Raw genomic sequence first — 22,637 nt, forward strand, 5'->3', positions numbered from 1 at the left:
AGTACAGGAGGACGAGAGGAAACTGGATGAATAACAGACTGAGGACTGGGTCCCCTTCACTCCATTCCTCCCAGGGTTTTACAAACGTCTCCTCTGGGATTCCCAGACGGTCCATGTATTTGAACTATTCCACAGCTAGCTTACCTGATTCAACTGGTCGACTAATCATCAAGCCCATGACTACTTGAATCAGGTGAGGAACTAGTTCAGGGCTAGCTATTTAAATATATATATTATTATGTCTGGGAATCCCTGAGGAGAGGTTTGAAAAACACTGTTATACAGTGGGGCAAAAAAGTATTTAGTCAGCCACCAATTGTGCAAGTTCTCCCACTTAAAAAGATGAGAGAGGCCTGTAATTTTCATCATAGGTACACGTCAACTATGACAGACAAAATGAGAAAAAAAATCCAGAAAATCACATTGTAGGATATTTAATGAATTTATTTGCAAATTATGGTGGAAAATAAGTATTTGGTCACCTACAAACAAGCAACATTTCTGGCTCTCACAGACCTGTAACTTCTTCTTTAAGAGGCTCCTCTGTCCTCCACTCGTTACCTGTATTAATGGCACCTGTTTGAACTTGTTATCAGTATAAAAGACACCTGTCCACAACCTCAAACAGTCACACTCCAAACTCCACTATGGCCAAGACCAAAGAGCTGTCAAAGAACACCAGAAACACAATTGTAGACCTGCACCAGGCTGGGAAGACTGAATCTGCAATAGGTAAGCAGCTTGGTTTGAAGAAATCAACTGTGGGAGCAATTATTAGGAAATGGAAGACATACAAGACCACTGATAATCTGCCTCGATCTGGGGCTCCACGCAAGATCTCACCCCGTGGGGTCAAAATGATCACAAGAACGGTGAGCAAAAATCCCAGAAGCACACGGGGGGGACCTAGTGAATGACCTGCAGAGAGCTGGGACCAAAGTAACAAAGCCTACCATCAGTAACACACTACGCCGCCAGGGACTCAAATCCTGCAGTGCCAGACGTGTCCCCCTGCTTAAGCCAGTACATGTCCAGGCCCGTCTGAAGTTTGCTAGAGAGCATTTGGATGATCCAGAAGAGGATTGGGAGAATGTCATATGGTCAGATGAAACCAAAATAGAACTTTTTGGTAAAAACTCAACTCGTCGTGTTTGGAGGACAAAGAATGCTGAGTTGCATCCAAAGAACACCATACCTACTGTGAAGCATGGGGGTGGAAACATCATGCTTTGGGGCTGTTTTTCTGCAAAGGGACCAGGACGACTGATCCGTGTAAAGGAAAGAATGAATGGGGCCATGTATCGTGAGATTTTGAGTGAAAACCTCCTTCCATCAGCAAGGGCATTGAAGATGAAACGTGGCTGGGTCTTTCAGCATGACAATGATCCCAAACACACCGCCCGGGCAACGAAGGAGTGGCTTCGTAAGAAGCATTTCAAGGTCCTGGAGTGGCCTAGCCAGTCTCCAGATCTCAACCCCATAGAAAATCTTTGGAGGGAGTTGAAAGTCCGTGTTGCCCAGCGACAGCCCCAAAACATCACTGCTCTAGAGGAGATCTGCATGGAGGAATGGGCCAAAATGCCAGCAACAGTGTGTGAAAACCTTGTGAAGACTTACAGAAAACGTTTGACCTGTATCATTGCCAACAAAGGGTATATAACAAAGTATTGAATAAACTTTTGTTATTTACCAAATACTTATTTTCCACCATAATTTGCAAATAAATTCATTAGAAATCCTACAATGTGATTTTCTGGATTTTTTTTTCTCATTTTGTCTGTCATAGTTGAAGTGTACCTATGATGAAAATCACAGGCCTCTCTCATCTTTTTAAGTGGGAGAACTTGCACAATTGGTGGCTGACTAAATACTTTTTTGCCCCACTGTATATCAATATTTGCAGATCTGAAGGTTCTGATAGGTAGAATCAGCTTATCTGAAGGTTCTGATAGGTAGAATCGGCTTATCTGAAGGTTCTGATAGGTAGAATCGGCTTATCTGAAGGTTCTGATAGGTAGAATCGGCTTCTCTGAAGGTTCTGATAGGTAGAATCGGCTTATCTGAAGGTTCTGATAGGTAGAATCGGTTTATCTGAAGGTTCTGATAGGTAGAATCAGTTTATCTGAAGGTTCTGATAGGTAGAATCGGCTTATCTGAAGGTTCTGATAGGTAGAATCGGTTTATCTGAAGGTTCTGATAGGTAGAATCGGCTTATCTGAAGGTTCTGATAGGTAGAATCAGCTTATCTGAAGGTTCTGATAGGTAGAATCGGCTTATCTGAAGGTTCTGATAGGTAGAATCGGCTTATCTGAAGGTTCTGATAGGTAGAATCGGTTTATCTGAAGGTTCTGATAGGTAGAATCAGTTTAGTGGTGAAGCTTCCACCATACAGATCTGCAATCATCAAATATTAGGGCCAAGGTAAAGGGAGGGAAGCAAATTGGGACCAGTTGAACTACCATCATCTGAGATTTATCTCTATTGCTCTACTCTCCTTTCTGTCTGTCTCTACCTCTGACTCTGTCTCTGACTCTGTCTCTGACTCTGTCTCTCAACTCTCTGTCTCTCAACTCTCTGTCTCTCTGTCTCTTAACTCTCTTTCAACTCTCTCTCTCTTAACTCTCTGTCTCTCTCTCTCAACTCTCTCTCTCTCTCTTAACTCTCTGTCTCTAACTCTAACACTCAAACTCAGTCTGTGTTCTGCTCCAGTGTACCGGCGGATAGTGGAGTCTGATGTGGGCGACTCGTTCTACATCCGGACCCACTTTGAGTATGAGAAGGAGTCTCCGTACGGTCTGAGCTTCAACAAGGGAGAGGTGTTCAGAGTGGTGGACACCCTGTACAACGGCAAGCTGGGCTCCTGGCTGGCCATCCGCATCGGGAAGAACCACCAGGAAGTGGAGAGAGGCATCATACCTAACAAGAACAGGTGATTTTCTTCAGTCCTGCCCATTTTGTCTCCTCTCTGGGTGTTAATCAGCAAGCCATAATGAGGTTGAGTTTTCACAGAAATCAGTTTTGTTTATTTGAAAACAGAATGTGTTCTGTATAACTTACCTGGTTTTTAGACAAGCATGTAAATACATTAAAACAATAGGGGAAGATTCACACGGGTCACAATTCATCGTAACAATGTTACCGTCACGTTGTCCTCTCATCGCGTTAACCACATTTTGTTATGATTAGCATTGCCATGTAAGTGCCTCTATGTTGGCAGTATTGACGTTAGCCGTGCCAAGTTTACTGGACAGTGTCACAGACACATGAAAGCCCTTTACAGAGGTGTCTCTACCAAGAACTCTGTCCGTCCCTCTCATTCTCTTGTTCTGAATAGAAAAGCAACTCCAGCACACCGCTGATTTTGACGCCCCAGAAATGTCATGCATATTTTTCACCAACATTTCAATCAATAGACCTTCATCATCTGAGTTATTTCAGAGAACTAAATCTAGTTTTTTTAATAATAATTTTTTTGTACCCAATTTCGTGGTGTCCAATTGGTAGTTACAGGCTTGTCCCATCGCTGCAACTCCCGTAAGGACTCGGGAGAGGCGAAGGTCGAGAGCCATGCGTCCTCCGAAACACGACCCAACCAAGCCGCACTGCTTCTTGACACAATGACCGCTTAACCCGGAAGCCAGCAGCACCAATGTGTCGGAGGAAACACCGTACACCTGGCGACCTGGTCAGCGTGCACTGAGCCCGGTCCGCCACAGGAGTCGCTAGAGCGCGATGAGACAAGGACATCCCTGCTGGCCAAACCCTCCCCCTAACCCGGACGACGCTGGGCCAATTGTGCGCCGCCCCATGGGTCTCCCGGTCGCGGCCGGCTGCGACAGAGCCTGGACTCAAACCCAGGATCTCTAGCGGCACAGCTAGAACTGCGATACAGTGTCTTAAACCACTGCACCACTCGGGAGGCCTAATCTCATTCTCTTTTACAGAGAAAAACACAATAACAAACTTCACTTCACCCTGGGCGTGAAATACACCCTCCCCAAGACAGCAGGGTTAGGGTTAGTTATCTAGTTGTCTAGTTAGTTGTCGAGTTAGTTAGTTATCCAACTCCCTCTCCTCTATCTGTCTCCAGAGCGGAGCAGCTGTCCAGCGTGCAGTATAGCCTCCCCAAGACAGCAGGGGGCGACAGGGCAGACTTCTGGAGGTTCAGGGGCCTGAGGAGCTCCAAGAGGAACCTGAGGAAGAGCAGAGAGGACCTGTCGGCCCAGCCCGTCCAGTCCAAGTTCCCCGCATACGAGAGGGTGGTGCTTAGAGAAGGTGAGGATGACTTGCCTTGTAATAACACATTATAAACGCTTATATGTGCTTATAACACATAAAGCCTCCTCCATCAGCCCCTCCACCCTCAGCCCCTCCTCCCTCAGCCCCTCCACCCTCAGCCCCTCCTCCCTCAGCCCCTCCTCCCTCAGCCCCTCCTCCCTCAGCCCCTCCTCCCTCAGCCTCTCCTCCCCTAGCCCCTCCTCCCTAGCCCCTCCTCCCTCATCCCCTCCTCCCTCATCCGCCCCTCCTCTCAGCCCCTCTCTGCCCTCCTCCCTAGCCCCTCCTCCCTAGCCCCTCCTCCCTAGCCCCTCCTCTCTCAGCCCCTCCTCCCTAGCCCCTCCTCCCCTAGCCCCTAGCCCCTCCTCCCTCAGCCCTCCTCCCCTAGCCCCTCCCCCCTAGCCCCTCCTCCCCTAGCCCCTCCTCCCTCAGCCCTCATCCCCTAGCCCCTCCCCCCTAGCCCCTCCCCCCTAGCCCCTCCTCCCCTAGCCCCTCCTCCCTCAGCCCTCCTCCCCTAGCCCCTCCTCCCCTAGCCCCTCCTCCCTCAGCCCTCCCCCCTAGCCCCTCCTCCCCTAGCCCCTCCTCCCTAGCACCTCCTCCCTAGCACCTCCTCCCTAGCACCTCCTCCCCTAGCCCCTCCCCCCTAGCCCCTCCTCCCTCAGCCCTCCTCCCCTAGTTCCTCCTCCCCTAGCCCCTCCCCCCTAGCCCCTCCTCCCTAGCCCCTCCTCCCCTAGCCCCTCCTCCCTCAGCCCTCCTCCCTAGCACCTCCTCCCTAGCCCCTCCTCCCTAGCCCCTCCCCCCTGGCCCCCTCCTCCCCAGCCCCTCCTGTAAATCCTAACCTGTCTCTAATAGTGGTGATCTTTCATAACGTAGCTCCAGAAAAGACCTCTGGGGTGGAATGTAACACTACAGTTTACTGCTACACAATCCTGACCCAAATGTTACTCTGTTTTATAATGAATCAAATGTTAATGCTTATAGAATATCTGTTTTCTTTAGTTATAGTTTTAGTTTAAATTAGTGTTACTGTTGTTGTCCGTTAGTGTTCTGTATTTTGTCATGTTCAACGTTTTGTGTGGAGGAAGGAAGAAAAGCTGTTGCTTCTTCCACAGCTAATAAAGAGACAAATAAAAATCACTACTCCTTCCACTCAGTCTAATGTATGTTGATGACCTTCTGTTGGGGCTGTTTGTCCAGCTGGTTTCCTGAGGCCTGTGGTGATATTTGGACCCATCGCGGACGTGGCACGAGAGAAACTCTCCCGAGAGGAACCCGATCTGTTTGAGCTCGCAAGTGAGTAACAACGTGTATCAAAATGACATTCACATGCTGCGATAGTTTTCTAGAATTCACATGAACTAGTTAATTATAGAATGATTTAAAGAACTACGCAATAAAACGGTTCCTTGTCCTGTGTTCCAGAGAGTGAACCTAGAGACGCAGGGAAAGACCAGCGTAGTTCCGGAATCATCCGTCTCCACACTATCAAACAGATCATCGACAGGGTGAGTTTGCCTTTTTTTACACATACAGTCACTTCATTTCAATTAGTCACTTCATTTTGATTTGACGAATGCCCGCCGGGTTTTTCTCTTCCACAATTATTGTGGTATGATGTTCCCTTTTAGACATTTTTGGTGATGCAGAATGGCTTTTTCAAATGTAGTCTTTTGTTGTTCATTTTCTATTCCACTCATGGTGAAAAGAGAACTGCCTAGAACAGGATTCACTGGAGATACACTGACTGTGTTGAGGCCCTCTGCTCCAGTAGGAGGAATACTGACTGTGTTGAGGCCCTCTGCTCCAGTAGGAGGAATACTGACTGTGTTGAGGCCCTCTACTCCAGTAGGAGGAATACTGACTGTGTTGAGGCCCTCTGCTCCAGTAGGAGGAATACTGACTGTGTTGAGGCCCTCTGCTCCAGTAGGAGGAATACTGACTGTGTTGAGGCCCTCTGCTCCAGTAGGAGGAATACTGACTGTGTTGAGGCCCTCTGCTCCAGTAGGAGGAATACTGACTGTGTTGAGGCCCTCTGCTCCAGTAGGAGGAATACTGACTGTGTTGAGGCCCTCTGCTCCAGTAGGAGGAATACTGACTGTGTTGAGGCCCTCTGCTCCAGTAGGAGGAATACTGACTGTGTTGAGGCCCTCTGCTCCAGTAGGAGGAATACTGACTGTGTTGAGGCCCTCTGTTCCAGTAGGAGGAATACTGACTGTGTTGAGGCCCTCTGCTCCAGTAGGAGGAATACTGACTGTGTTGAGGCCCTCTGCTCCAGTAGGAGGAATACTGACTGTGTTGAGGCCCTCTGCTCCAGTAGGAGGAATACTGACTGTGTTGAGGCCCTCTGCCCCAGTAGGAGGAATACTGACTGTGTTGAGGCCCTCTGCTCCAGTAGGAGGAATACTGACTGTGTTGAGGCCCTCTGCTCCAGTAAGAGGAATACTGACTGTGTTGAGGCCCTCTGCTCCAGTAGGAGGAATACTGACTGTGTTGAGGCCCTCTGCTCCAGTAGGAGGAATACTGACTGTGTTGAGGCCCTCTGTTCCAGTAGGAGGAATACTGACTGTGTTGAGGCCCTCTGCTCCAGTAGGAGGAATACTGACTGTGTTGAGGCCCTCTGCTCCAGTAGGAGGAATACTGACTGTGTTGAGGCCCTCTGCTCCAGTAGGAGGAATACTGACTGTGTTGAGGCCCTCTGCTCCAGTAGGAGGAATACTGACTGTGTTGAGGCTCTCTGCTCCAGTAGGAGGAATACTGACTGTGTTGAGGCCCTCTGCTCCAGTAGGAGGAATAGATCATGTAAGTGATGTCTTTTCCTGTATATAGGACAAACATGCAGTGCTGGACATCACCCCCAACGCAGTAGACCGTCTGAACTACGCCCAGTGGTACCCCATCGTAGTGTTCTTGAACCCAGACAACAAGCAGGGGGTCAAGAACATGAGAACCAGGCTCTGTTCCGAGTCCAGGAAGTCCGCCCGGAAACTCTACGAGAGAGCCCTGAAATTAAGGAAGAACAATCATCATCTCTTCACCAGTGAGTAGAGAGGGGGAAGATGGAAGGGAGAGATGGGAAGAGAGGAGGTGGGGGAGAGAGAGAGAGAGAGAGAGAGAGAGGGGGAGGGTGGAGAATAGAGAGAGCCCTGAAACTAAGGAAGAACAACCATCCCCTTTTCACCAGCGAGTAAAGGGAGGGGCATTTCTTATGTCACGTTTATGACAATATTATGACAGTATTATGAGGTATAGTTCAAATTAAGTGTTTCCTAAACCACAAGGGTCCAAGAATGTATCCCTGAGGAACTCCACAAAATATCTTGGCCTTATTAAATACCTGGCTGTTTGCATACACAAACTGCTCTCTATCATAAACCTAAGTATTCAACCATTTGTTTGCTTGGTTTAATTTAAGCAGCATCTTAAGAAAAGTGAATTGATATCTTGTAGAGTCCCGCAAGGGATCCATTATTTGACCCTTGAGTTGAATTGTTAACATGCTATTATCATGCTAACTTGCTTACTAGTAGCATGTTTAAAGGGATAGTGCGATATTTTGGCTGCATTATGGCAACATGCTAGCTGTTCCGGAAGTTAGCATTGGCTCGTGAAAGTACCTCTAACTTCCTTTAGATTGGACGAAGAGACATAAAAATGTGCTTAATTTGGCTTAATTGCCCAAATCTGGTACTATCCCTTTAATAAATAAAAACGGTAACCCTTTTGGCCTCCTGTCTTAGCCACCATCAACATGAACAACATGAACGATGGCTGGTACGGAGCTCTGAAGGAGATCATCCAGCAGCAGCAGAACCAGTTGGTCTGGGTGTCAGAGGGCAAGGTGAGAGAAACACAGTAGTGTAGTTTTACGGTTTTAAAAAATGATCTATTGTATGAATATGATACTTTGCGAACACAGTGTGCAGGAGCTTCTTTCCTTTGAATAACATCGAAACATTTCCGACTCACCTGCTGAAGCAACCCTAAGAAAACTGTATATTTCTTCACATCCACTACTACCATCTCTCCTTCTCCTCCTCCTGCTCCTCCTGCTCCTCCTCCTCCTCCTGCTCCTCCTCCTCCTCTTCCTCCTGCTCCTCCTCCTCCTCCTCCTGCTGCTCCTCCTGCTCCTCCTCCTCCTGCTGCTCCTCCTCCTCCTCCTCCTCCTCCTCCTGCTGCTCCTCCTGCTCCTCCTCCTCCTGCTGCTCCTCCTGCTCCTCCTCCTCCTGCTGCTCCTCCTGCTCTTCCTCCTCCTCCTGCTCTTCCTCCTCCTGCTCTTCCTCCTGCTCCTCCTCTTCCTCCTCCTGCTCCTTCTCGTCCTGCTCCTCCTCCTGCTCCTCCTCCTCTCCCCAGGCGGACGGAGCGCCGGACGATGACCTGGACATCCACGACGACCGTCTGTCATACCTGTCAGCTCCAGGCAGTGAATACTCCATGTACAGCACGGACAGCCGCCACACCTCTGATTACGAGGACACGGACACAGAGGGCGGGGCCTACACCGACCAGGAATTAGACGAGACTCTCAACGACGAGGTGGGCCGGGTTCTTGTTTTCCTTTTTTTTTCCCGTTTTGACATTTTATTTAATTCATGTTCGCTGTCAAAAATACTGGATTATGCATTAAGACAATACTTGGAGAGAAAAAAAACATAACACAATATACCTCATACAAGCTTGTAGTAATTCCAGTTTCTAAATCCCATTAGGTTGGCCTTCCCACGGAGCCAGCTATTACCCGCTCCTCAGAGCCGGTCAGAGAGGACCCGCCCGTCATCCAGGACCCCTCGACTGGCGGTTACCCTGGATACCAGCACATTGCTGTGACTCCGCCCGACCCGGCCAACCGCATCGACCCATCCGGGTTCAAGATGGCCGCCGCTCCTCACCAGGTAGGAGAGAGAGGGAGGAATGGAGGGAGAGAAGAGGAGGTTTAGCTGTAGGTGTTTCTCTAGGGGGTTAAAACAGGCTGAAACGATGTTATTACAACCTGCCGTGTATTCTGTTCTTCAGAGTGAAACGGGACATGTTTCTTCCTTCAGTAAGAGAGACCCTTTACATAGCTTTACAATATACATACGTATTTGTGTATACTATCTGTTTGTAGCCAACCACATTGTTGCAAATACTTTGTCAACGGGTTTCTAGGTGGTGTCAAAAATGATTCAAGGAGGAGGAACATGGAGAGAGAAGGTTACTATGGAGATAGAGAAACTGCTGTAGTTTGTGGAGTGTTGCTGTGCTCTTTCTCTTGGCAGCCTGTTGCAATAAAATGTCTCTTAACGATACTTCACAGCAAGACGATGCTGCTCTGGCTATTCCTTCCTCTCTGCTGTCTGCTGCGGTGGCTGTGGCGCCCCCTGTTGTTGAGGCTGAGTCACAGCAACCTGTACTGCAGGTAGAGGGTATGACCTCTGAACCCGAGGAGGAGGCTCCGGCTGCAGACTCACTCCTTAGCAGCCCCACCCTTACTGAGCTAGCCCGTCCCCCAACACCACCGTCACTCGAACCACAACCCGTGTCTGACCAGCAGCTTGGCCGTTGTCCTGAACCCAAGGTATCCACTTACCTACCTAGCACCTACCTGCTGCCTCCCTAGAACACCTGGACTGGGCCTGGGGACAGTCACGCCCTTAACTGCCCCGCCCGGTTCTCTGCCCCGCCCGTCTGCCCCGCCCGCCCCCCCAGCCTGCTGTCCTTCGCACACGCTTCTTTCTCCTCTGACTGGCTCTCTTGTCTGCATGCCCCACCCCACACTGTGTGACCACAGAATGATATTTAACAGCGTGTTTGAAGGGGGGGGGGGGGTGTTCGGAGGAAGACGGTGGCTGCACAGAATCGCTCATCTTCATCACTCACGTGTTATGACTAGTTATTGGGGGGGGGGAAACAAAGTGATTTTGTGATGTGATTCCGTGCAGTCCGTCTCAAACACGCACCAGTGTGTGTGGTGAGTACACATGCACCAATCACAGTGGGTCTGCAGTCCACCCGGGGGGGCACATCTTAAACCCCACCCCATTCCCTATTTAGTATAGTTTTGGCCAGAGCCGGCCAAAGTTGTTCCACTATATATAGGGAATAGGGTGCCATTTTGGACCGGTCTGACTGTGTGACCGGGATAAGAAGGAGGAAGAACGTTAACGTTTACTGTTGTCTCCTTCCTCTTCCTCTGCATGACCTCTAATGGTTCCTTTCAGCTTCTTAACGTCTCTGACTGACTCTAGTTGAAGTTTAGTCGAATGGACTTGGTATATGTACTGTATATAATACTGCTGTTATGTAGTAGAATGTAGTTGGTAGCTGTTGTAGTAGATTGTAGTTGCATATAAGATACTCAACTGAATGTAATGTTGCATGATTAACTATGCTAACCTGCAGACAGTATTCTTGGTATTTAATAGTCTCTGTCAAAGCGGTTAATTTGCTCTATGGGGGGGAAACTATGACATATTGAAGCATTACATAACTGTACCGTAAATTCCTGACTATAAGCCGCAACTTTTTTCCCAGGCTTTGAACCTCGCGGCTTAAACAATGACGCGGCTAATATATGGATTTTTCCCACTTTCAATTTTTATTAAAAAAAAAAAAAACACATTCTGTGACGTGCTCAGTTTTTTGGGCGGCATGAAGCTTTCATTAGACCAATGAAATTGCCGAACGGGTTAAGGTCAAACAACTTTTTGGTTTACTGTTTAGATTAAATCGAGCCCTCTCAAACTTCCCATCATTCTGATTACGGTAGTCATTTTGTCACCCTCATCATGGCAAAGACATGTAGAAATGCATATGATGCATCTTTCAAGTTGAAGGTGATTGATCTGGCTGTTGGAAAAGGAAATAGAGCTGCTGCACGGGAGCTTGGTCTTAATGAGTCGATGATAAGACGTTGGAAACAGCAGCGTGAGGAATAGTGCAAAAAGACAACTAAAGCTTACTGCTCATTTTTTATTTTTGTTACAAGCCGTGTTTCGTTAAAGCCTATTTATTTTTTGTTACAAGCCGTGTTTCGTTAAAGCCTGTGTAAAGTTCATTTGTTTCAATGTACCGGTAGGCACCTGCGGCTTATAGACATGTGCGGCTTATTTACGTTCAAAATAATAAATATATTTTTTTTAATTCATTGGTTGCGGCTTATATTCAGGTGCGCTTAATAGTCCGGAAATTACGGTACATCTTCCGTTGTAGTATTGACTCGCGTAAGAAGGTTAATGTTACAAGCTTCTACAATAGGAAGTGACTGTCTGTTGTTTACTAGATGTGCTGTCTACAGGCTACACATCACCTGTTTTTGAAATGAAGCCTTTCAGAAATGTACAAACAACAACAACAACAACAATATTATTGGCACCATCATCCAAAAACAACGTGACTTCCCCCAATGATTCTGTGATGACGTCATCAGAATACGGAACATTTCAGTCACTCCTGAAAGACTTCTAGTCAAATATGCATTCAGAACGGATTAGGATAATTAAGATAATTGCTTGTGTACTTGCACTTTGACTTGCATTTATTGATATATTTTGGAGTTACTACAGTTGAATTGTATGGATGATGATGATATTGTTGTATCTTAATAGATCTGTGTTTAGTCTTTGAAGGTTTGAGCTGAACTTCTCAGAAACCTCCCCCTTTTAATCTTTCATTCAATCCCCTCTGATTTTGGGGGTATTTTCTGTAGTTTCTGTAATTTTGTTAATTTAAATTGTTTTAAAACCATAGTTTTCCAATGAGGTTTACAAGTTTTCAACTTAATTTGCCATGTGTAATGATTGGTACATTGGAAATCTTATTCACCTGAGCTCTGACCGAGTGCTTATGTTCAAACTATAGCCTGTAACTAGCTAGTTACTACTAGTATTAATATCTCCATATTCAATCCCTCTCCCCTGCAGATGTACAAGAAGGATCTGTACAGTCTGGAGGAACCAGTGAGAGTGAACCACGGCGGCATGAAGTCGTCTCTGAGCTACACCCACCAGCCCTACCAGGACAAACAGCCATACCGCCAGTATGACCACCCGCCTTACGCCTACTGTAGCGACGGGGGGGGCTACTCCGAACCAAAGCAGCCTCACCAGGGGAACTTTGACCCTCACTCTCCTCACCTGCACTACGACAACCGTGTGCCTCAACACTACGACGACGGCCAGTGGCCTCCCTACAACCAGCAGACCTCTTCTCCCCAGCCCCCAGGGTACCAGCCTGGCCCGGGCCATCAGCAGGGCTACACCCCCAGGGGGACCACCCCCTATGAGGACGGCCCCGTCAGGGACTACAGCCCCCCCCAGCCGTGCTACGATGAGGCACCGGCGGGGATGCAGGACTACGACGGCAGGCCTCGTCACGGTAAAACTCCAGGACCTATGCGGTACGATGAACCGCCTCCCCCGCCTTCGGCTGGCCCTTACGACGCTCGCTCCCCTTACGAGTCCGAGCCCCCTCACTGCTACCCCGTAAGCTCGCCCTTCTCCCCGGACCCCCCCAAGCAGTATTACGGAGACTCTGCTCCTGGCCTGAGACCCTCCTATAACCCAGGACCTCCCAGCCGGGGCGGCGGCTACAACCGTGACCCTCTAATGACCTCTGACCCGCCCCTGCCCCCTCCCAAACCTGAACCCCTGGCCTCCCCAGGAGAGATGGGAGTAAACGCGGGGTCCAAGCCCCCGGGAGAGGAGGAAAGGGACGACCCGGCTATGAAGCCCCAGTCGGTGCTCAACAGGGTCAAGATGTTTGAGAATAAAAGGTCGTTGTCTGTTGACCGGGCCAAGGAGGCTGACGACTCTACCGTGATGAGGGTAGGTGTACGACACGGCCAAACACCTAGACAGCATGCTTATAATGTATGTCTGGGATAGGGCTGTTATAGTGACCGTATTACCACCACACCAGAGGTCACTAGTCATGAAGCCAGTCAAATTCCACATAACTGTTTAGTCCCGGTAATTAGGCTTCTCCAAGCTCTGATGCTGCTGATGGTCATTAGTAGCCTACCAAACGTGCTAACTGCCTGGTACTCAGCACTCTATTGTCCCTCTAATCACTCTGACATCAATGTAAATGTAATGGAAAATCTAATCAAACACTTCATGAGAGTCCATGAGCTCATGTTGCGCAATATTTCAATAGGCTATGCAATTGCGGGAGAAAACAGAGTGATGGCCTCTACTAAAAAGAGGAGGATCCCATCAGCTTTCTATAGGCTAGGCCTACTATATTTATTTCTCAACTTTCCTAATATTAAGCACATTGTTTCTCTTTACAACAGGAGTATAGCCTACCTTCCTGGCTGGCAAGAAAACGGGAAAAGCATCCTCATATTTGATATTTAAGTGCATAGAGACGTATATCTTTTTCCACTGTCCCTGTTTCGAGACAGGTGCATGATAGTGGTCCATTATAACTCAAAACAAATTTCACACATTTATTATTTAGTAAATGTAAAGACAAGATTAAATCAAGACTAGTCTGATGGGTGACAATATTAGCTTATCACTTGTGAATGATGCCCAGCAAGGCAAGAAACTCATGTCTTTTTTGTTAGCGACTTTTTCAAATCGTAGTCGCATACCTTATGTAGCCTATATTGGGATTTATTAGGACTTTATAAAATGTAGATGTTCCAAAGGTCAGCATCAGTGGCTTGTAGGCTGTGTGTGGAAGCCAGGAGATGCTAAATGGGTTTATGTTAATTAACGATCAATCAATTACCGTGAGACTAGCAGTTATTTGCTTGACAACCACCGGCTGATGAAATGTCATGGCCGCCACAGCCCTAGTCTGGGGTTCTCAACCTTGGGTACTAGGACACTTAGCCTATCTACAGGGGCTACTTGGAAAGAGCATACACTAGACCTAATAATCAGTGGCACATAGGGGATTCAAATCAAATGTATTTATAAAGCCCTTCTTACAGAAACCCAGCCTAAAACCCCAAACAGCAAGCAATGCAGGTGTAGAAGCACGGATTCTTCTGGGAGAGCAACATGTGATTGGGGTAATGAACCACTGATGAATGTGATTGGATACCAAGATAACGTGATTGGGGTAATGAACCACTGATGAATGTGATTGGATACCAAGATAACATGTGATTGGGGTAATGAACCACTGATGAATGTGATTGGATACCAAGATAACATGTGAGGTAGTGTAGTTGATTCCCGCTATATATTCAAGCTGCAAAAGTCAAAATGGGCTATATTGTACAAATGTATTAAAAACATTTAATTTAGGGTTTTGGCATATTGTTAGCAGAGTGGTTAAGGTCAAGGTTTGGTTTCAAATCATATTTTAAGAAGAGAAATTGTAAAACAGGGCCGTGCTTCTCACTTTGCAACTTGACCAGATAACCTGTGTAGATACAATACTCTGGTTTAACTTCAGGTCTGTCTGGTGTTCCAGCCTGCAGATCTACCCAGACCTGTGACTGCACCTGGACCTGTCCCCAAAGCCAACTCCCTCAGCAACCTGGAGCAGGGGAAGGCTCCATACAGGTACACACACACACACACACACACACACACACACACACACACACACACACACACACACACACACACACACACCGTACACACACAAACCACAGCACTCTACCCTGGTGCTACAAACGCCAAGGTCATGGGTTCAACTCCTGAAAGGACCACATTCTGTACTAGAAATGTTACATTGGATGTACAAAACATTAAGAACACCTTCCTAATATTGAGTTGCCACCAGTGTCCCCCTTTGCCCTGAATTCGTCGGGGTCGCCTCTACAAGGTGTTGAAAGCGTTTCCACAGGGATGTTGGCCCATGTTGACTCCAATGCTTCTCACAGTTGTGTCAAGTTGGCTGGAGATCTTTTGGGTGGTGGACCATTCTTGATACACACAGGGAAACTGATTAACGTGAAAAACCCAGCAGCGTTGCAGTTCTTGACACAAACTGGTGCCCCTGGCACCTACTATCCATTCAAAGGCACTTCAATCTTTTTTTCTTGCCCATACAATCCATGTATCAAGGCTTAAAAATCCTTTAACCTGTCTCCTCCCCTTCATCTACACTGATTTTTGAAGTGGATTTAACAAGTGACATCAATAAGGGATCATATCTTTTCACCTGGTCAGGCAGGTGTTCATAATGTTGTGTCCACTCAGTGTGTGTGCCCTCACTGTACTGCCATGTTGAATCAAAACAATGTCATATACAGAGGGGTCTGAAATTATTAACACAATCATGACTGTATAAAATAAATCATTCATACAATTGCTCAGAGAAAGCTATTTTAACAAGTCATTTTATAATAAGAAAATAATAATTTGATGAGTGCAAAAGTTAAGAGGGTCAAAGATCATACCCCCAAGACATTCCAACCTCTCCTGTTATTGTAATGGTGAGAGGTTAGCATGTCTTGGGGTTATGATATAAAATGCTAACCTCCCCTGTTATTGTTATGGTGAGAGGTTAGCATGTCTTGGGGTTATGATATAAAATGCTAACCTCCCCTGTTATTGTAATGGTGAGAGGTTAGCATGTCTTGGTGGTATGATATAAAATGCTAACCTCCCCTGTTATTGTAATGGTGAGAGGTTAGCATGTCTTGGAGGTATGATATAAAATGCTAACCTCCCCTGTTATTGTAATGGTGAGAGGTTAGCATGTCTTGGTGGTATGATATAAAATGCTAACCTCCCCTGTTATTGTAATGGTGAGAGGTTAGCATGTCTTGGGGTTATGATATAAAATGCTAACCTCCCCTGTTATTGTAATGGTGAGAGTTGGGCATGTCTTGGTGGTATGATATAAAATGCTAACCTCCCCTGTTATTGTAATGGTGAGAGGTTAGCATGTCTTGGGGTTATGATATAAAATGCTAACCTCCCCTGTTATTGTAATGGTGAGAGGTTAGCATGTCTTGGTGGTATGATATAAAATGCTAACCTCCCCTGTTATTGTAATGGTGAGAGGTTAGCATGTCTTGGGGGTATGATATATAATGCTAACCTCCCCTGTTATTGTAATGCTGAGAGGTTAGCATGTCTTGGTGGTATGATATAAAATGCTAACCTCCCCTGTTATTGTAATGGTGAGAGGTTAGCATGTCTTGGTGGTATGATATAAAATGCTAAGCTCCCCTGTTATTGTAATGGTGAGAGGTTAGCATGTCTTGGTGGTATGATATAAAATGCTAACCTCCCCTGTTATTGTAATGGTGAGAGGTTAGCATGTCTTGGTGGTATGATATAAAATGCTAACCTCCCCTGTTATTGTAATGGTGAGAGGTTAGCATGTCTTGGTGGTATGATATAAAATGCTAACCTCCCCTGTTATTGTAATGGTGAGAGGTTAGCATGTCTTGGTGGTATGATATAAAATGCTAACCTCCCCTGTTATTGTAATGGTGAGAGGTTAGCATGTCTTGGGGTTATGATATAAAATGCTAACCTCCCCTGTTATTGTAATAGTGAGAGGTTAGCATGTCTTGGAGGTATGATATAAAATGCTAACCTCCCCTGTTATTGTAATGGTGAGAGGTTAGCATGTCTTGGGGTTATGATATAAAATGCTAACCCCTCCCTGTTATTGTAATGGTGAGAGGTTAGCATGTCTTGGGGTTATGATATAAAATGCTAACCTCCCCTGTTATTGTAATGGTGAGAGGTTAGCATGTCTTGGGGTTATGATATAAAATGCTAACCTCCCCTGTTATTGTAGTGGTGAGAGGTTAGCATGTCTTGGGGGTATGATATAAAATGCTAACCTCCCCTGTTATTGTAATGGTGAGAGGTTAGCATGTCTTGGGGTTATGATATAAAATGCTAACCTCCCCTGTTATTGTAATGGTGAGAGGTTAGCATGTCTTGGGGTTATGATATAAAATGCTAACCTCCCCTGTTATTGTAATGGTGCGAGGTTAACATGTCTTGGGGTTATGATATAAAATGCTAACCTCCCCTGTTATTGTAATGGTGCGAGGTTAGCATGTCTTGGGGTTATGATATAAAATGCTAACCTCCCCTGTTATTGTAATGGTGAGAGGTTAGCATGTCTTGGGGTTATGATATAAAATGCTAACCTCCCCTGTTATTGTAATGGTGAGAGATTAGCATGTCTTGGGGGTATGATATAAAATGCTAACCTCCCCTGTTATTGTAATGGTGAGAGGTTAGCATGTCTTGGGGGTATGATCATCACATTTCACGATTCATTCAGCATTATGCGTAATCATGGTAGCATCCACAATAACATATTATATTCTTATTTATAATAAAAGTGACTCCAAATTGACACGATACATTATTTACCATTTAATTTCTATTGGGCACAAAATAATCTGAAACGCAACCAAAACTAACTGCATCCGACCAGTGTGTAGAGTCACAAGCTTGATGTAATCATTGTGTGTTAGGAATATGGGACCAAATACTAAACTTTTGACTACTTTATTTCTAAGAATCTTTAGGGGTTTCAATAATTTTGACCCTTTTGAGAAAAAAAAAATAAAAGTATTACTTGTTATACAAAATGTATTGGTATAAAAGAAAATAAAACAAAAAAATAGCATACAATATAGCTCAGTATTTAAATTATTCATTTTATACAGTCATTACTGCACATCTTTATCGTGTGTGTGTGTGTGTGTGTGTGTGTGTGTGTGTGTGTGTGTGTGTGTGTGTGTGTGTGTGTGTGTGTGTGTGTGTGTGTGTGTGTGTGTGTGTGTGTAAATAAATAAAAAGAGGTGCATAAAGGATAATGGTGAGATGTGTCCTTTCAGAGAGGAAGGAAATCTCCCTGGTTAATTTATCAGAGTCGACCCCAGAGCTCCACCTAGTGGACATGTTACACAGTGCAACTACCAGCATACAGTATCCAGATTCAGCCCACTGAGCACAGTGATGTAATGTGAACACTATCTAGTGTCTCTGTCTCTCTCTCAATTTCAATTCAAGGGGCTTTATTGGCATGGGAAACATGTTTACATTGCCAAAGCAAGTGAAATAGATAATAAACAAAAGTGAAAAACAAAAAATGAACAGTAAATATTACTCAGAAAAGTTCCAAAAGAATAAAGACATTTCAAATGTCATTATGTCTATATACAGTGTTGTAATGATGTGCGAGTAGTTAAAATACAAGAGGGAAAATAAATAAGCATAAATATGTATTTACAAAGGCATCTTCCCTGTGGCTCAGTTGGTAGAGCATGGTGTTTGCAACGCCAGGGTTGTGGGTTCGATTCCCACGGGGGGCCAGTACAAAAAAATAAAAAATGCATGAAAACATGAAATGAAATGTATGTATTCACAACTGTAAGTCGCTCTGAATAAGAGCGTCTGCTAAATGACTAAAATGTAAATGTGAAAAATGTGTTTGTTCTTCACTGGTTGCCCTTTTCTTGTGGCAACAGGTCACACATCTTGCTGCTGTGATGGCACACTGTGGTATTTCACCCAGTAGATATGGGAGTTTATCAAAATCGGGTTTGTTTTCTAATTCTTTCTGGATCTGTGTAATCTGATGGAAATATGTGTCTCTAATATGGTCATATATTGGGCAGGAGGTTAGGAAGTGCAGCTCTGTTTCCACCTCATTTTGTGGGCAGTGTTGCACATAGCCTGTCTTCTCTTGAGAGCCAGGTCTACCTACGGCGGCCTTTCTCAATAGCAAGGCTATGCTCACTGAGTCTGTACATAGTCAAAGCTTTCCTTAATTTTGGGTCAGTCACTGTGGTCAGGTATTCTGCCACTGTGTTCTCTCTGTTTAGGGCCAAATAGCATTCTAGTTTGCTCTGTTTTTTTGTTAATTACTTAACACATTGGAAATAATTATCTTTTAGTTTTCTCATGATTTGGTTGGGTCTGATTGTGTTGCAGTCCCGGGACTCTGTGGGGTCTGTTTGTGTTTGTGAACAGAGCCCCAGGACCAGCTTGCTTAGGGGACTCTTCTCCAGGTTCATCTCTCTGTAGGTGATGTCTTTGTTATGGAAGGTTTGGGAATCACTTCCTTTTAGGTGGTGGTAGAATTTTACAGTTCTTTTCTGGATTTTGATAATTAGCGGGTATCGGCCTAATTCTGCTCTGCATGCATAAGTTGGTGTTTTACATTGAACACAGAGGATATTTTTGGAGATTTCTGCATGCAGAGTTTCAATTTGGTGTTTGTCCCATTTTGTGAATTCTTGGTTGGTGAGCGGACCCCAGACTCTCTCTCTCTCTCTGACCGGCTGCCTCTCTGTTATCAATGTCTGTCCTTCGCTCTACTTTCTACTTTCTCCTGTGTGGCCGTTCTGTCTCTCACTCTACTTTGTGGAATGGATTCGTAAGTGTATAAAGGTTTGGGTTAATTCCAGTGAAATCAGGAAGTACACTGACATTCTAATTACAATTCTCTTCAATTTGGAAGATTTTGGGAATGTGGGTTTACTTTCTGAATTGAACCCAACCCTGATGTGCATCTCCCCCCACCCCTAGAGCCCCTGAGCCCCAGAAGCCCCCTGGGTCTAAACCCCTGGATGACGTGGTCCACTCCTCAAACCACTACGACGCTGACGAGGATGAGGAGTATTACAGGAAGCAGCTGTCCTACTTTGACCGACGCAGTTTCGACAGCAAGGCTATGAACCCCAGCCCTGGCGTCAACCGCTTCCCACCACAGACCCAGCTGGCTTACCCTTACAACAGGTAAATTATATTACCCATAACCCCTACAAACTGGTAAACTACACTAGCCATAACTCCTAGAACCATTTCTTTTACAGCAGACCCAGCTGGCTTGCCCCCACAACCCTACCCAAATCAACAGCTAGCCCGGAGGGAGGTCAGGCTGACTTTGAAGCCCCAACAACATGAGTTGTTGGGGCTTCAAAGTGACAGTGATTAGTAGATGAAGTGATTCTGCCCAATTTCGACTGTGACGTAGTTGATCTGTGTTTTAGGACGGAGTCTGTGGAGAAGGTGAGTCCAGTAGAGAAGAGGTACGAGCCCCTCTCCCAGATCAGCCCTGTGTCTCAGTACGGCCCACCCAGCCCTGCCGTACCACCCAACAGCCTGCCCAAACTCATCACCAACGACAGTAAGAATAGACGACCCTTAACGTAACACTAAGTGTTATCTAATATCAGTGGAGCCACCTCCATCAAAGACAGTGTTACGTTTGTTAAAGAGCACTGTGGTAGCTAAAAATACTTAGAATTAAGTTGACATCTTCTTTATTAAGTGTAATAGTTTCTCTTTCCCTCTCTCTCTCCAGTGAACTCTCACCCCGACCAGCTCCTCAGCTCCTCTCCGAAACTTGACCTCTCTGGTCTCCGCCCCCCTGTCCTCCAGGATCCCCCTTCCCAGCCCTACCTGGCCCAGAGGTCCCCAGTGGGGGTCAACGGCACCGACGCACCCCCTAAAACCCCTGGGACCACCCCCACCCCACAAAGCTACAACCGATACGTCCCTAAGCCGTACACCTCCTCGGCCCGGCCCTTCGAGAGGAAGTTTGAGAGCCCCAAGTTCAACCACAACCTCCTCCCCACCGACCTCCTGATCAGTAGCAGCAACCCCAAACCCAGTGTGGTCAACAACAACAGCAGGACAAAGCCTCCGCTGTCTCCTCAGGCCCTGGACCACGACAGTGGGCTGGACACGTTCACACGCACCATGGACAACAGGGGGCCCAAGTATCAGCAGCACAACAACTTAGTCAACAATGCTGTGTCCAAGGCCATACCTGTCAGGTAAGGATCTACTGTTGAAGTCAATTCAGGACTCAAACTCTGGTCCGGGAGCTGTTAAACAGAGAGATCCAAACATCTTGACAAAATGGCTAGATGTTTGTTTGGTAGGTTGTTTCAACATGGTCATTTATCAGATACTTCTATCCAGACCTTACGGTACACTAGTCTGACTTGTTCTGCTTCTAGCCCCGTTTCCCTACACCCACAAACTGTACGTACAGTCTGACTTGTTCTGCTTCTAGCCCCGTTTCCCTACACCCACAAACTGTACGTACAGTCTGACTTGTTCTGCTTCTAGCCCCGTTTCCCTACACCCACAAACTGTACGTACAGTCTGACTTGTTCTGCATCTAGCCCCGTTTCCCTACACCCACAAACTGTACGTACAGTCTGACTTGTTCTGCCTCTAGCCCCGTTTCCCTACACCCACAAACTGTACGTACAGTCTGACTTGTTCTGCCTCTAGCCCCGTTTCCCTACACCCACAAACTGTACGTACAGTCTGACTTGTTCTGCTTCTAGCCCCGTTTCCCTACACCCACAAACTGTACGTACAGTCTGACTTGTTCTGCCTCTAGCCCCGTTTCCCTACACCCACAAACTGTACGTACAGTCTGACTTGTTCTGCTTCTAGCCCCGTTTCCCTACACCCACAAACTGTACGTACAGTCTGACTTGTTCTGCCTCTAGCCCCGTTTCCCTACACCCACAAACTGTACACTAGTCTGACTTGTTCTGCTTCTAGCCCCGTTTCCCTACACCCACAAACTGTACACTAGTCTGACTTGTTCTGCTTCTAGCCCCGTTTCCCTACACCCACAAACTGTACGTACAGTCTGACTTGTTCTGCCTCTAGCCCCGTTTCCCTACACCCACAAACTGTACGTACAGTCTGACTTGTTCTGCCTCTAGCCCCGTTTCCCTACACCCACAAACTGTACGTACAGTCTGACTTGTTCTGCTTCTAGCCCCGTTTCCCTACACCCACAAACTGTACACTAGTCTGACTTGTTCTGCTTCTAGCCCCGTTTCCCTACACCCACAAACTGTACGTACAGTCTGACTTGTTCTGCCTCTAGCCCCGTTTCCCTACACCCACAAACTGTACGTACAGTCTGACTTGTTCTGCTTCTAGCCCCGTTTCCCTACACCCACAAACTGTACACTAGTCTGACTTGTTCTGCTTCTAGCCCCGTTTCCCTACACCCACAAACTGTACGTACAGTCTGACTTGTTCTGCCTCTAGCCCCGTTTCCCTACACCCACAAACTGTACGTACAGTCTGACTTGTTCTGCCTCTAGCCCCGTTTCCCTACACCCACAAACTGTACGTACAGTCTGACTTGTTCTGCTTCTAGCCCCGTTTCCCTACACCCACAAACTGTACGTACAGTCTGACTTGTTCTGCCTCTAGCCCCGTTTCCCTACACCCACAAACTGTACGTACAGTCTGACTTGTTCTGCTTCTAGCCCCGTTTCCCTACACCCACAAACTGTACGTACAGTCTGACTTGTTCTGCCTCTAGCCCCGTTTCCCTACACCCACAAACTGTACACTAGTCTGACTTGTTCTGCTTCTAGCCCCGTTTCCCTACACCCACAAACTGTACACTAGTCTGACTTGTTCTGCTTCTAGCCCCGTTTCCCTACACCC

The 22,637-nt window shown here is 46.5% G+C and overlaps 1 protein-coding gene across 9 annotated transcripts in view; it reads left to right on the plus strand.

Annotated features, from left to right (window-relative positions):
* The window catches only part of tjp1b (tight junction protein 1b), a 280,697-nt gene that overhangs the window by 252,723 nt on the left and 5,337 nt on the right, over nucleotides 1-22,637 (plus strand). For 5 of the 9 annotated variants that reach the window (XM_045688618.2, XM_045688620.2, XM_045688621.2 and 2 more), the window contains 14 exons: nucleotides 2,710-2,929; nucleotides 4,091-4,275; nucleotides 5,473-5,568; nucleotides 5,698-5,780; nucleotides 7,102-7,312; nucleotides 8,013-8,113; nucleotides 8,626-8,808; nucleotides 8,982-9,164; nucleotides 9,569-9,829; nucleotides 12,174-13,076; nucleotides 14,665-14,774; nucleotides 19,731-19,940; nucleotides 20,195-20,331; nucleotides 20,509-20,983. In XM_045688618.2, coding sequence (XP_045544574.2) covers nucleotides 2,710-2,929; nucleotides 4,091-4,275; nucleotides 5,473-5,568; nucleotides 5,698-5,780; nucleotides 7,102-7,312; nucleotides 8,013-8,113; nucleotides 8,626-8,808; nucleotides 8,982-9,164; nucleotides 9,569-9,829; nucleotides 12,174-13,076; nucleotides 14,665-14,774; nucleotides 19,731-19,940; nucleotides 20,195-20,331; nucleotides 20,509-20,983 — 3,358 coding nt within the window. The remainder of the gene's footprint in view (nucleotides 1-2,709; nucleotides 2,930-4,090; nucleotides 4,276-5,472; nucleotides 5,569-5,697; nucleotides 5,781-7,101; nucleotides 7,313-8,012; nucleotides 8,114-8,625; nucleotides 8,809-8,981; nucleotides 9,165-9,568; nucleotides 9,830-12,173; nucleotides 13,077-14,664; nucleotides 14,775-19,730; nucleotides 19,941-20,194; nucleotides 20,332-20,508; nucleotides 20,984-22,637) is intronic. The other 4 variants (XM_045688619.2, XM_045688626.2, XM_045688622.2 and 1 more) reach the window with 3 other exon arrangements.

The sequence above is a fragment of the Salmo salar genome, chromosome 10, assembly GCF_965601325.2.
Source record: "Salmo salar chromosome 10, fSalSal1, whole genome shotgun sequence".
NCBI lineage: Eukaryota > Metazoa > Chordata > Actinopteri > Salmoniformes > Salmonidae > Salmo > Salmo salar.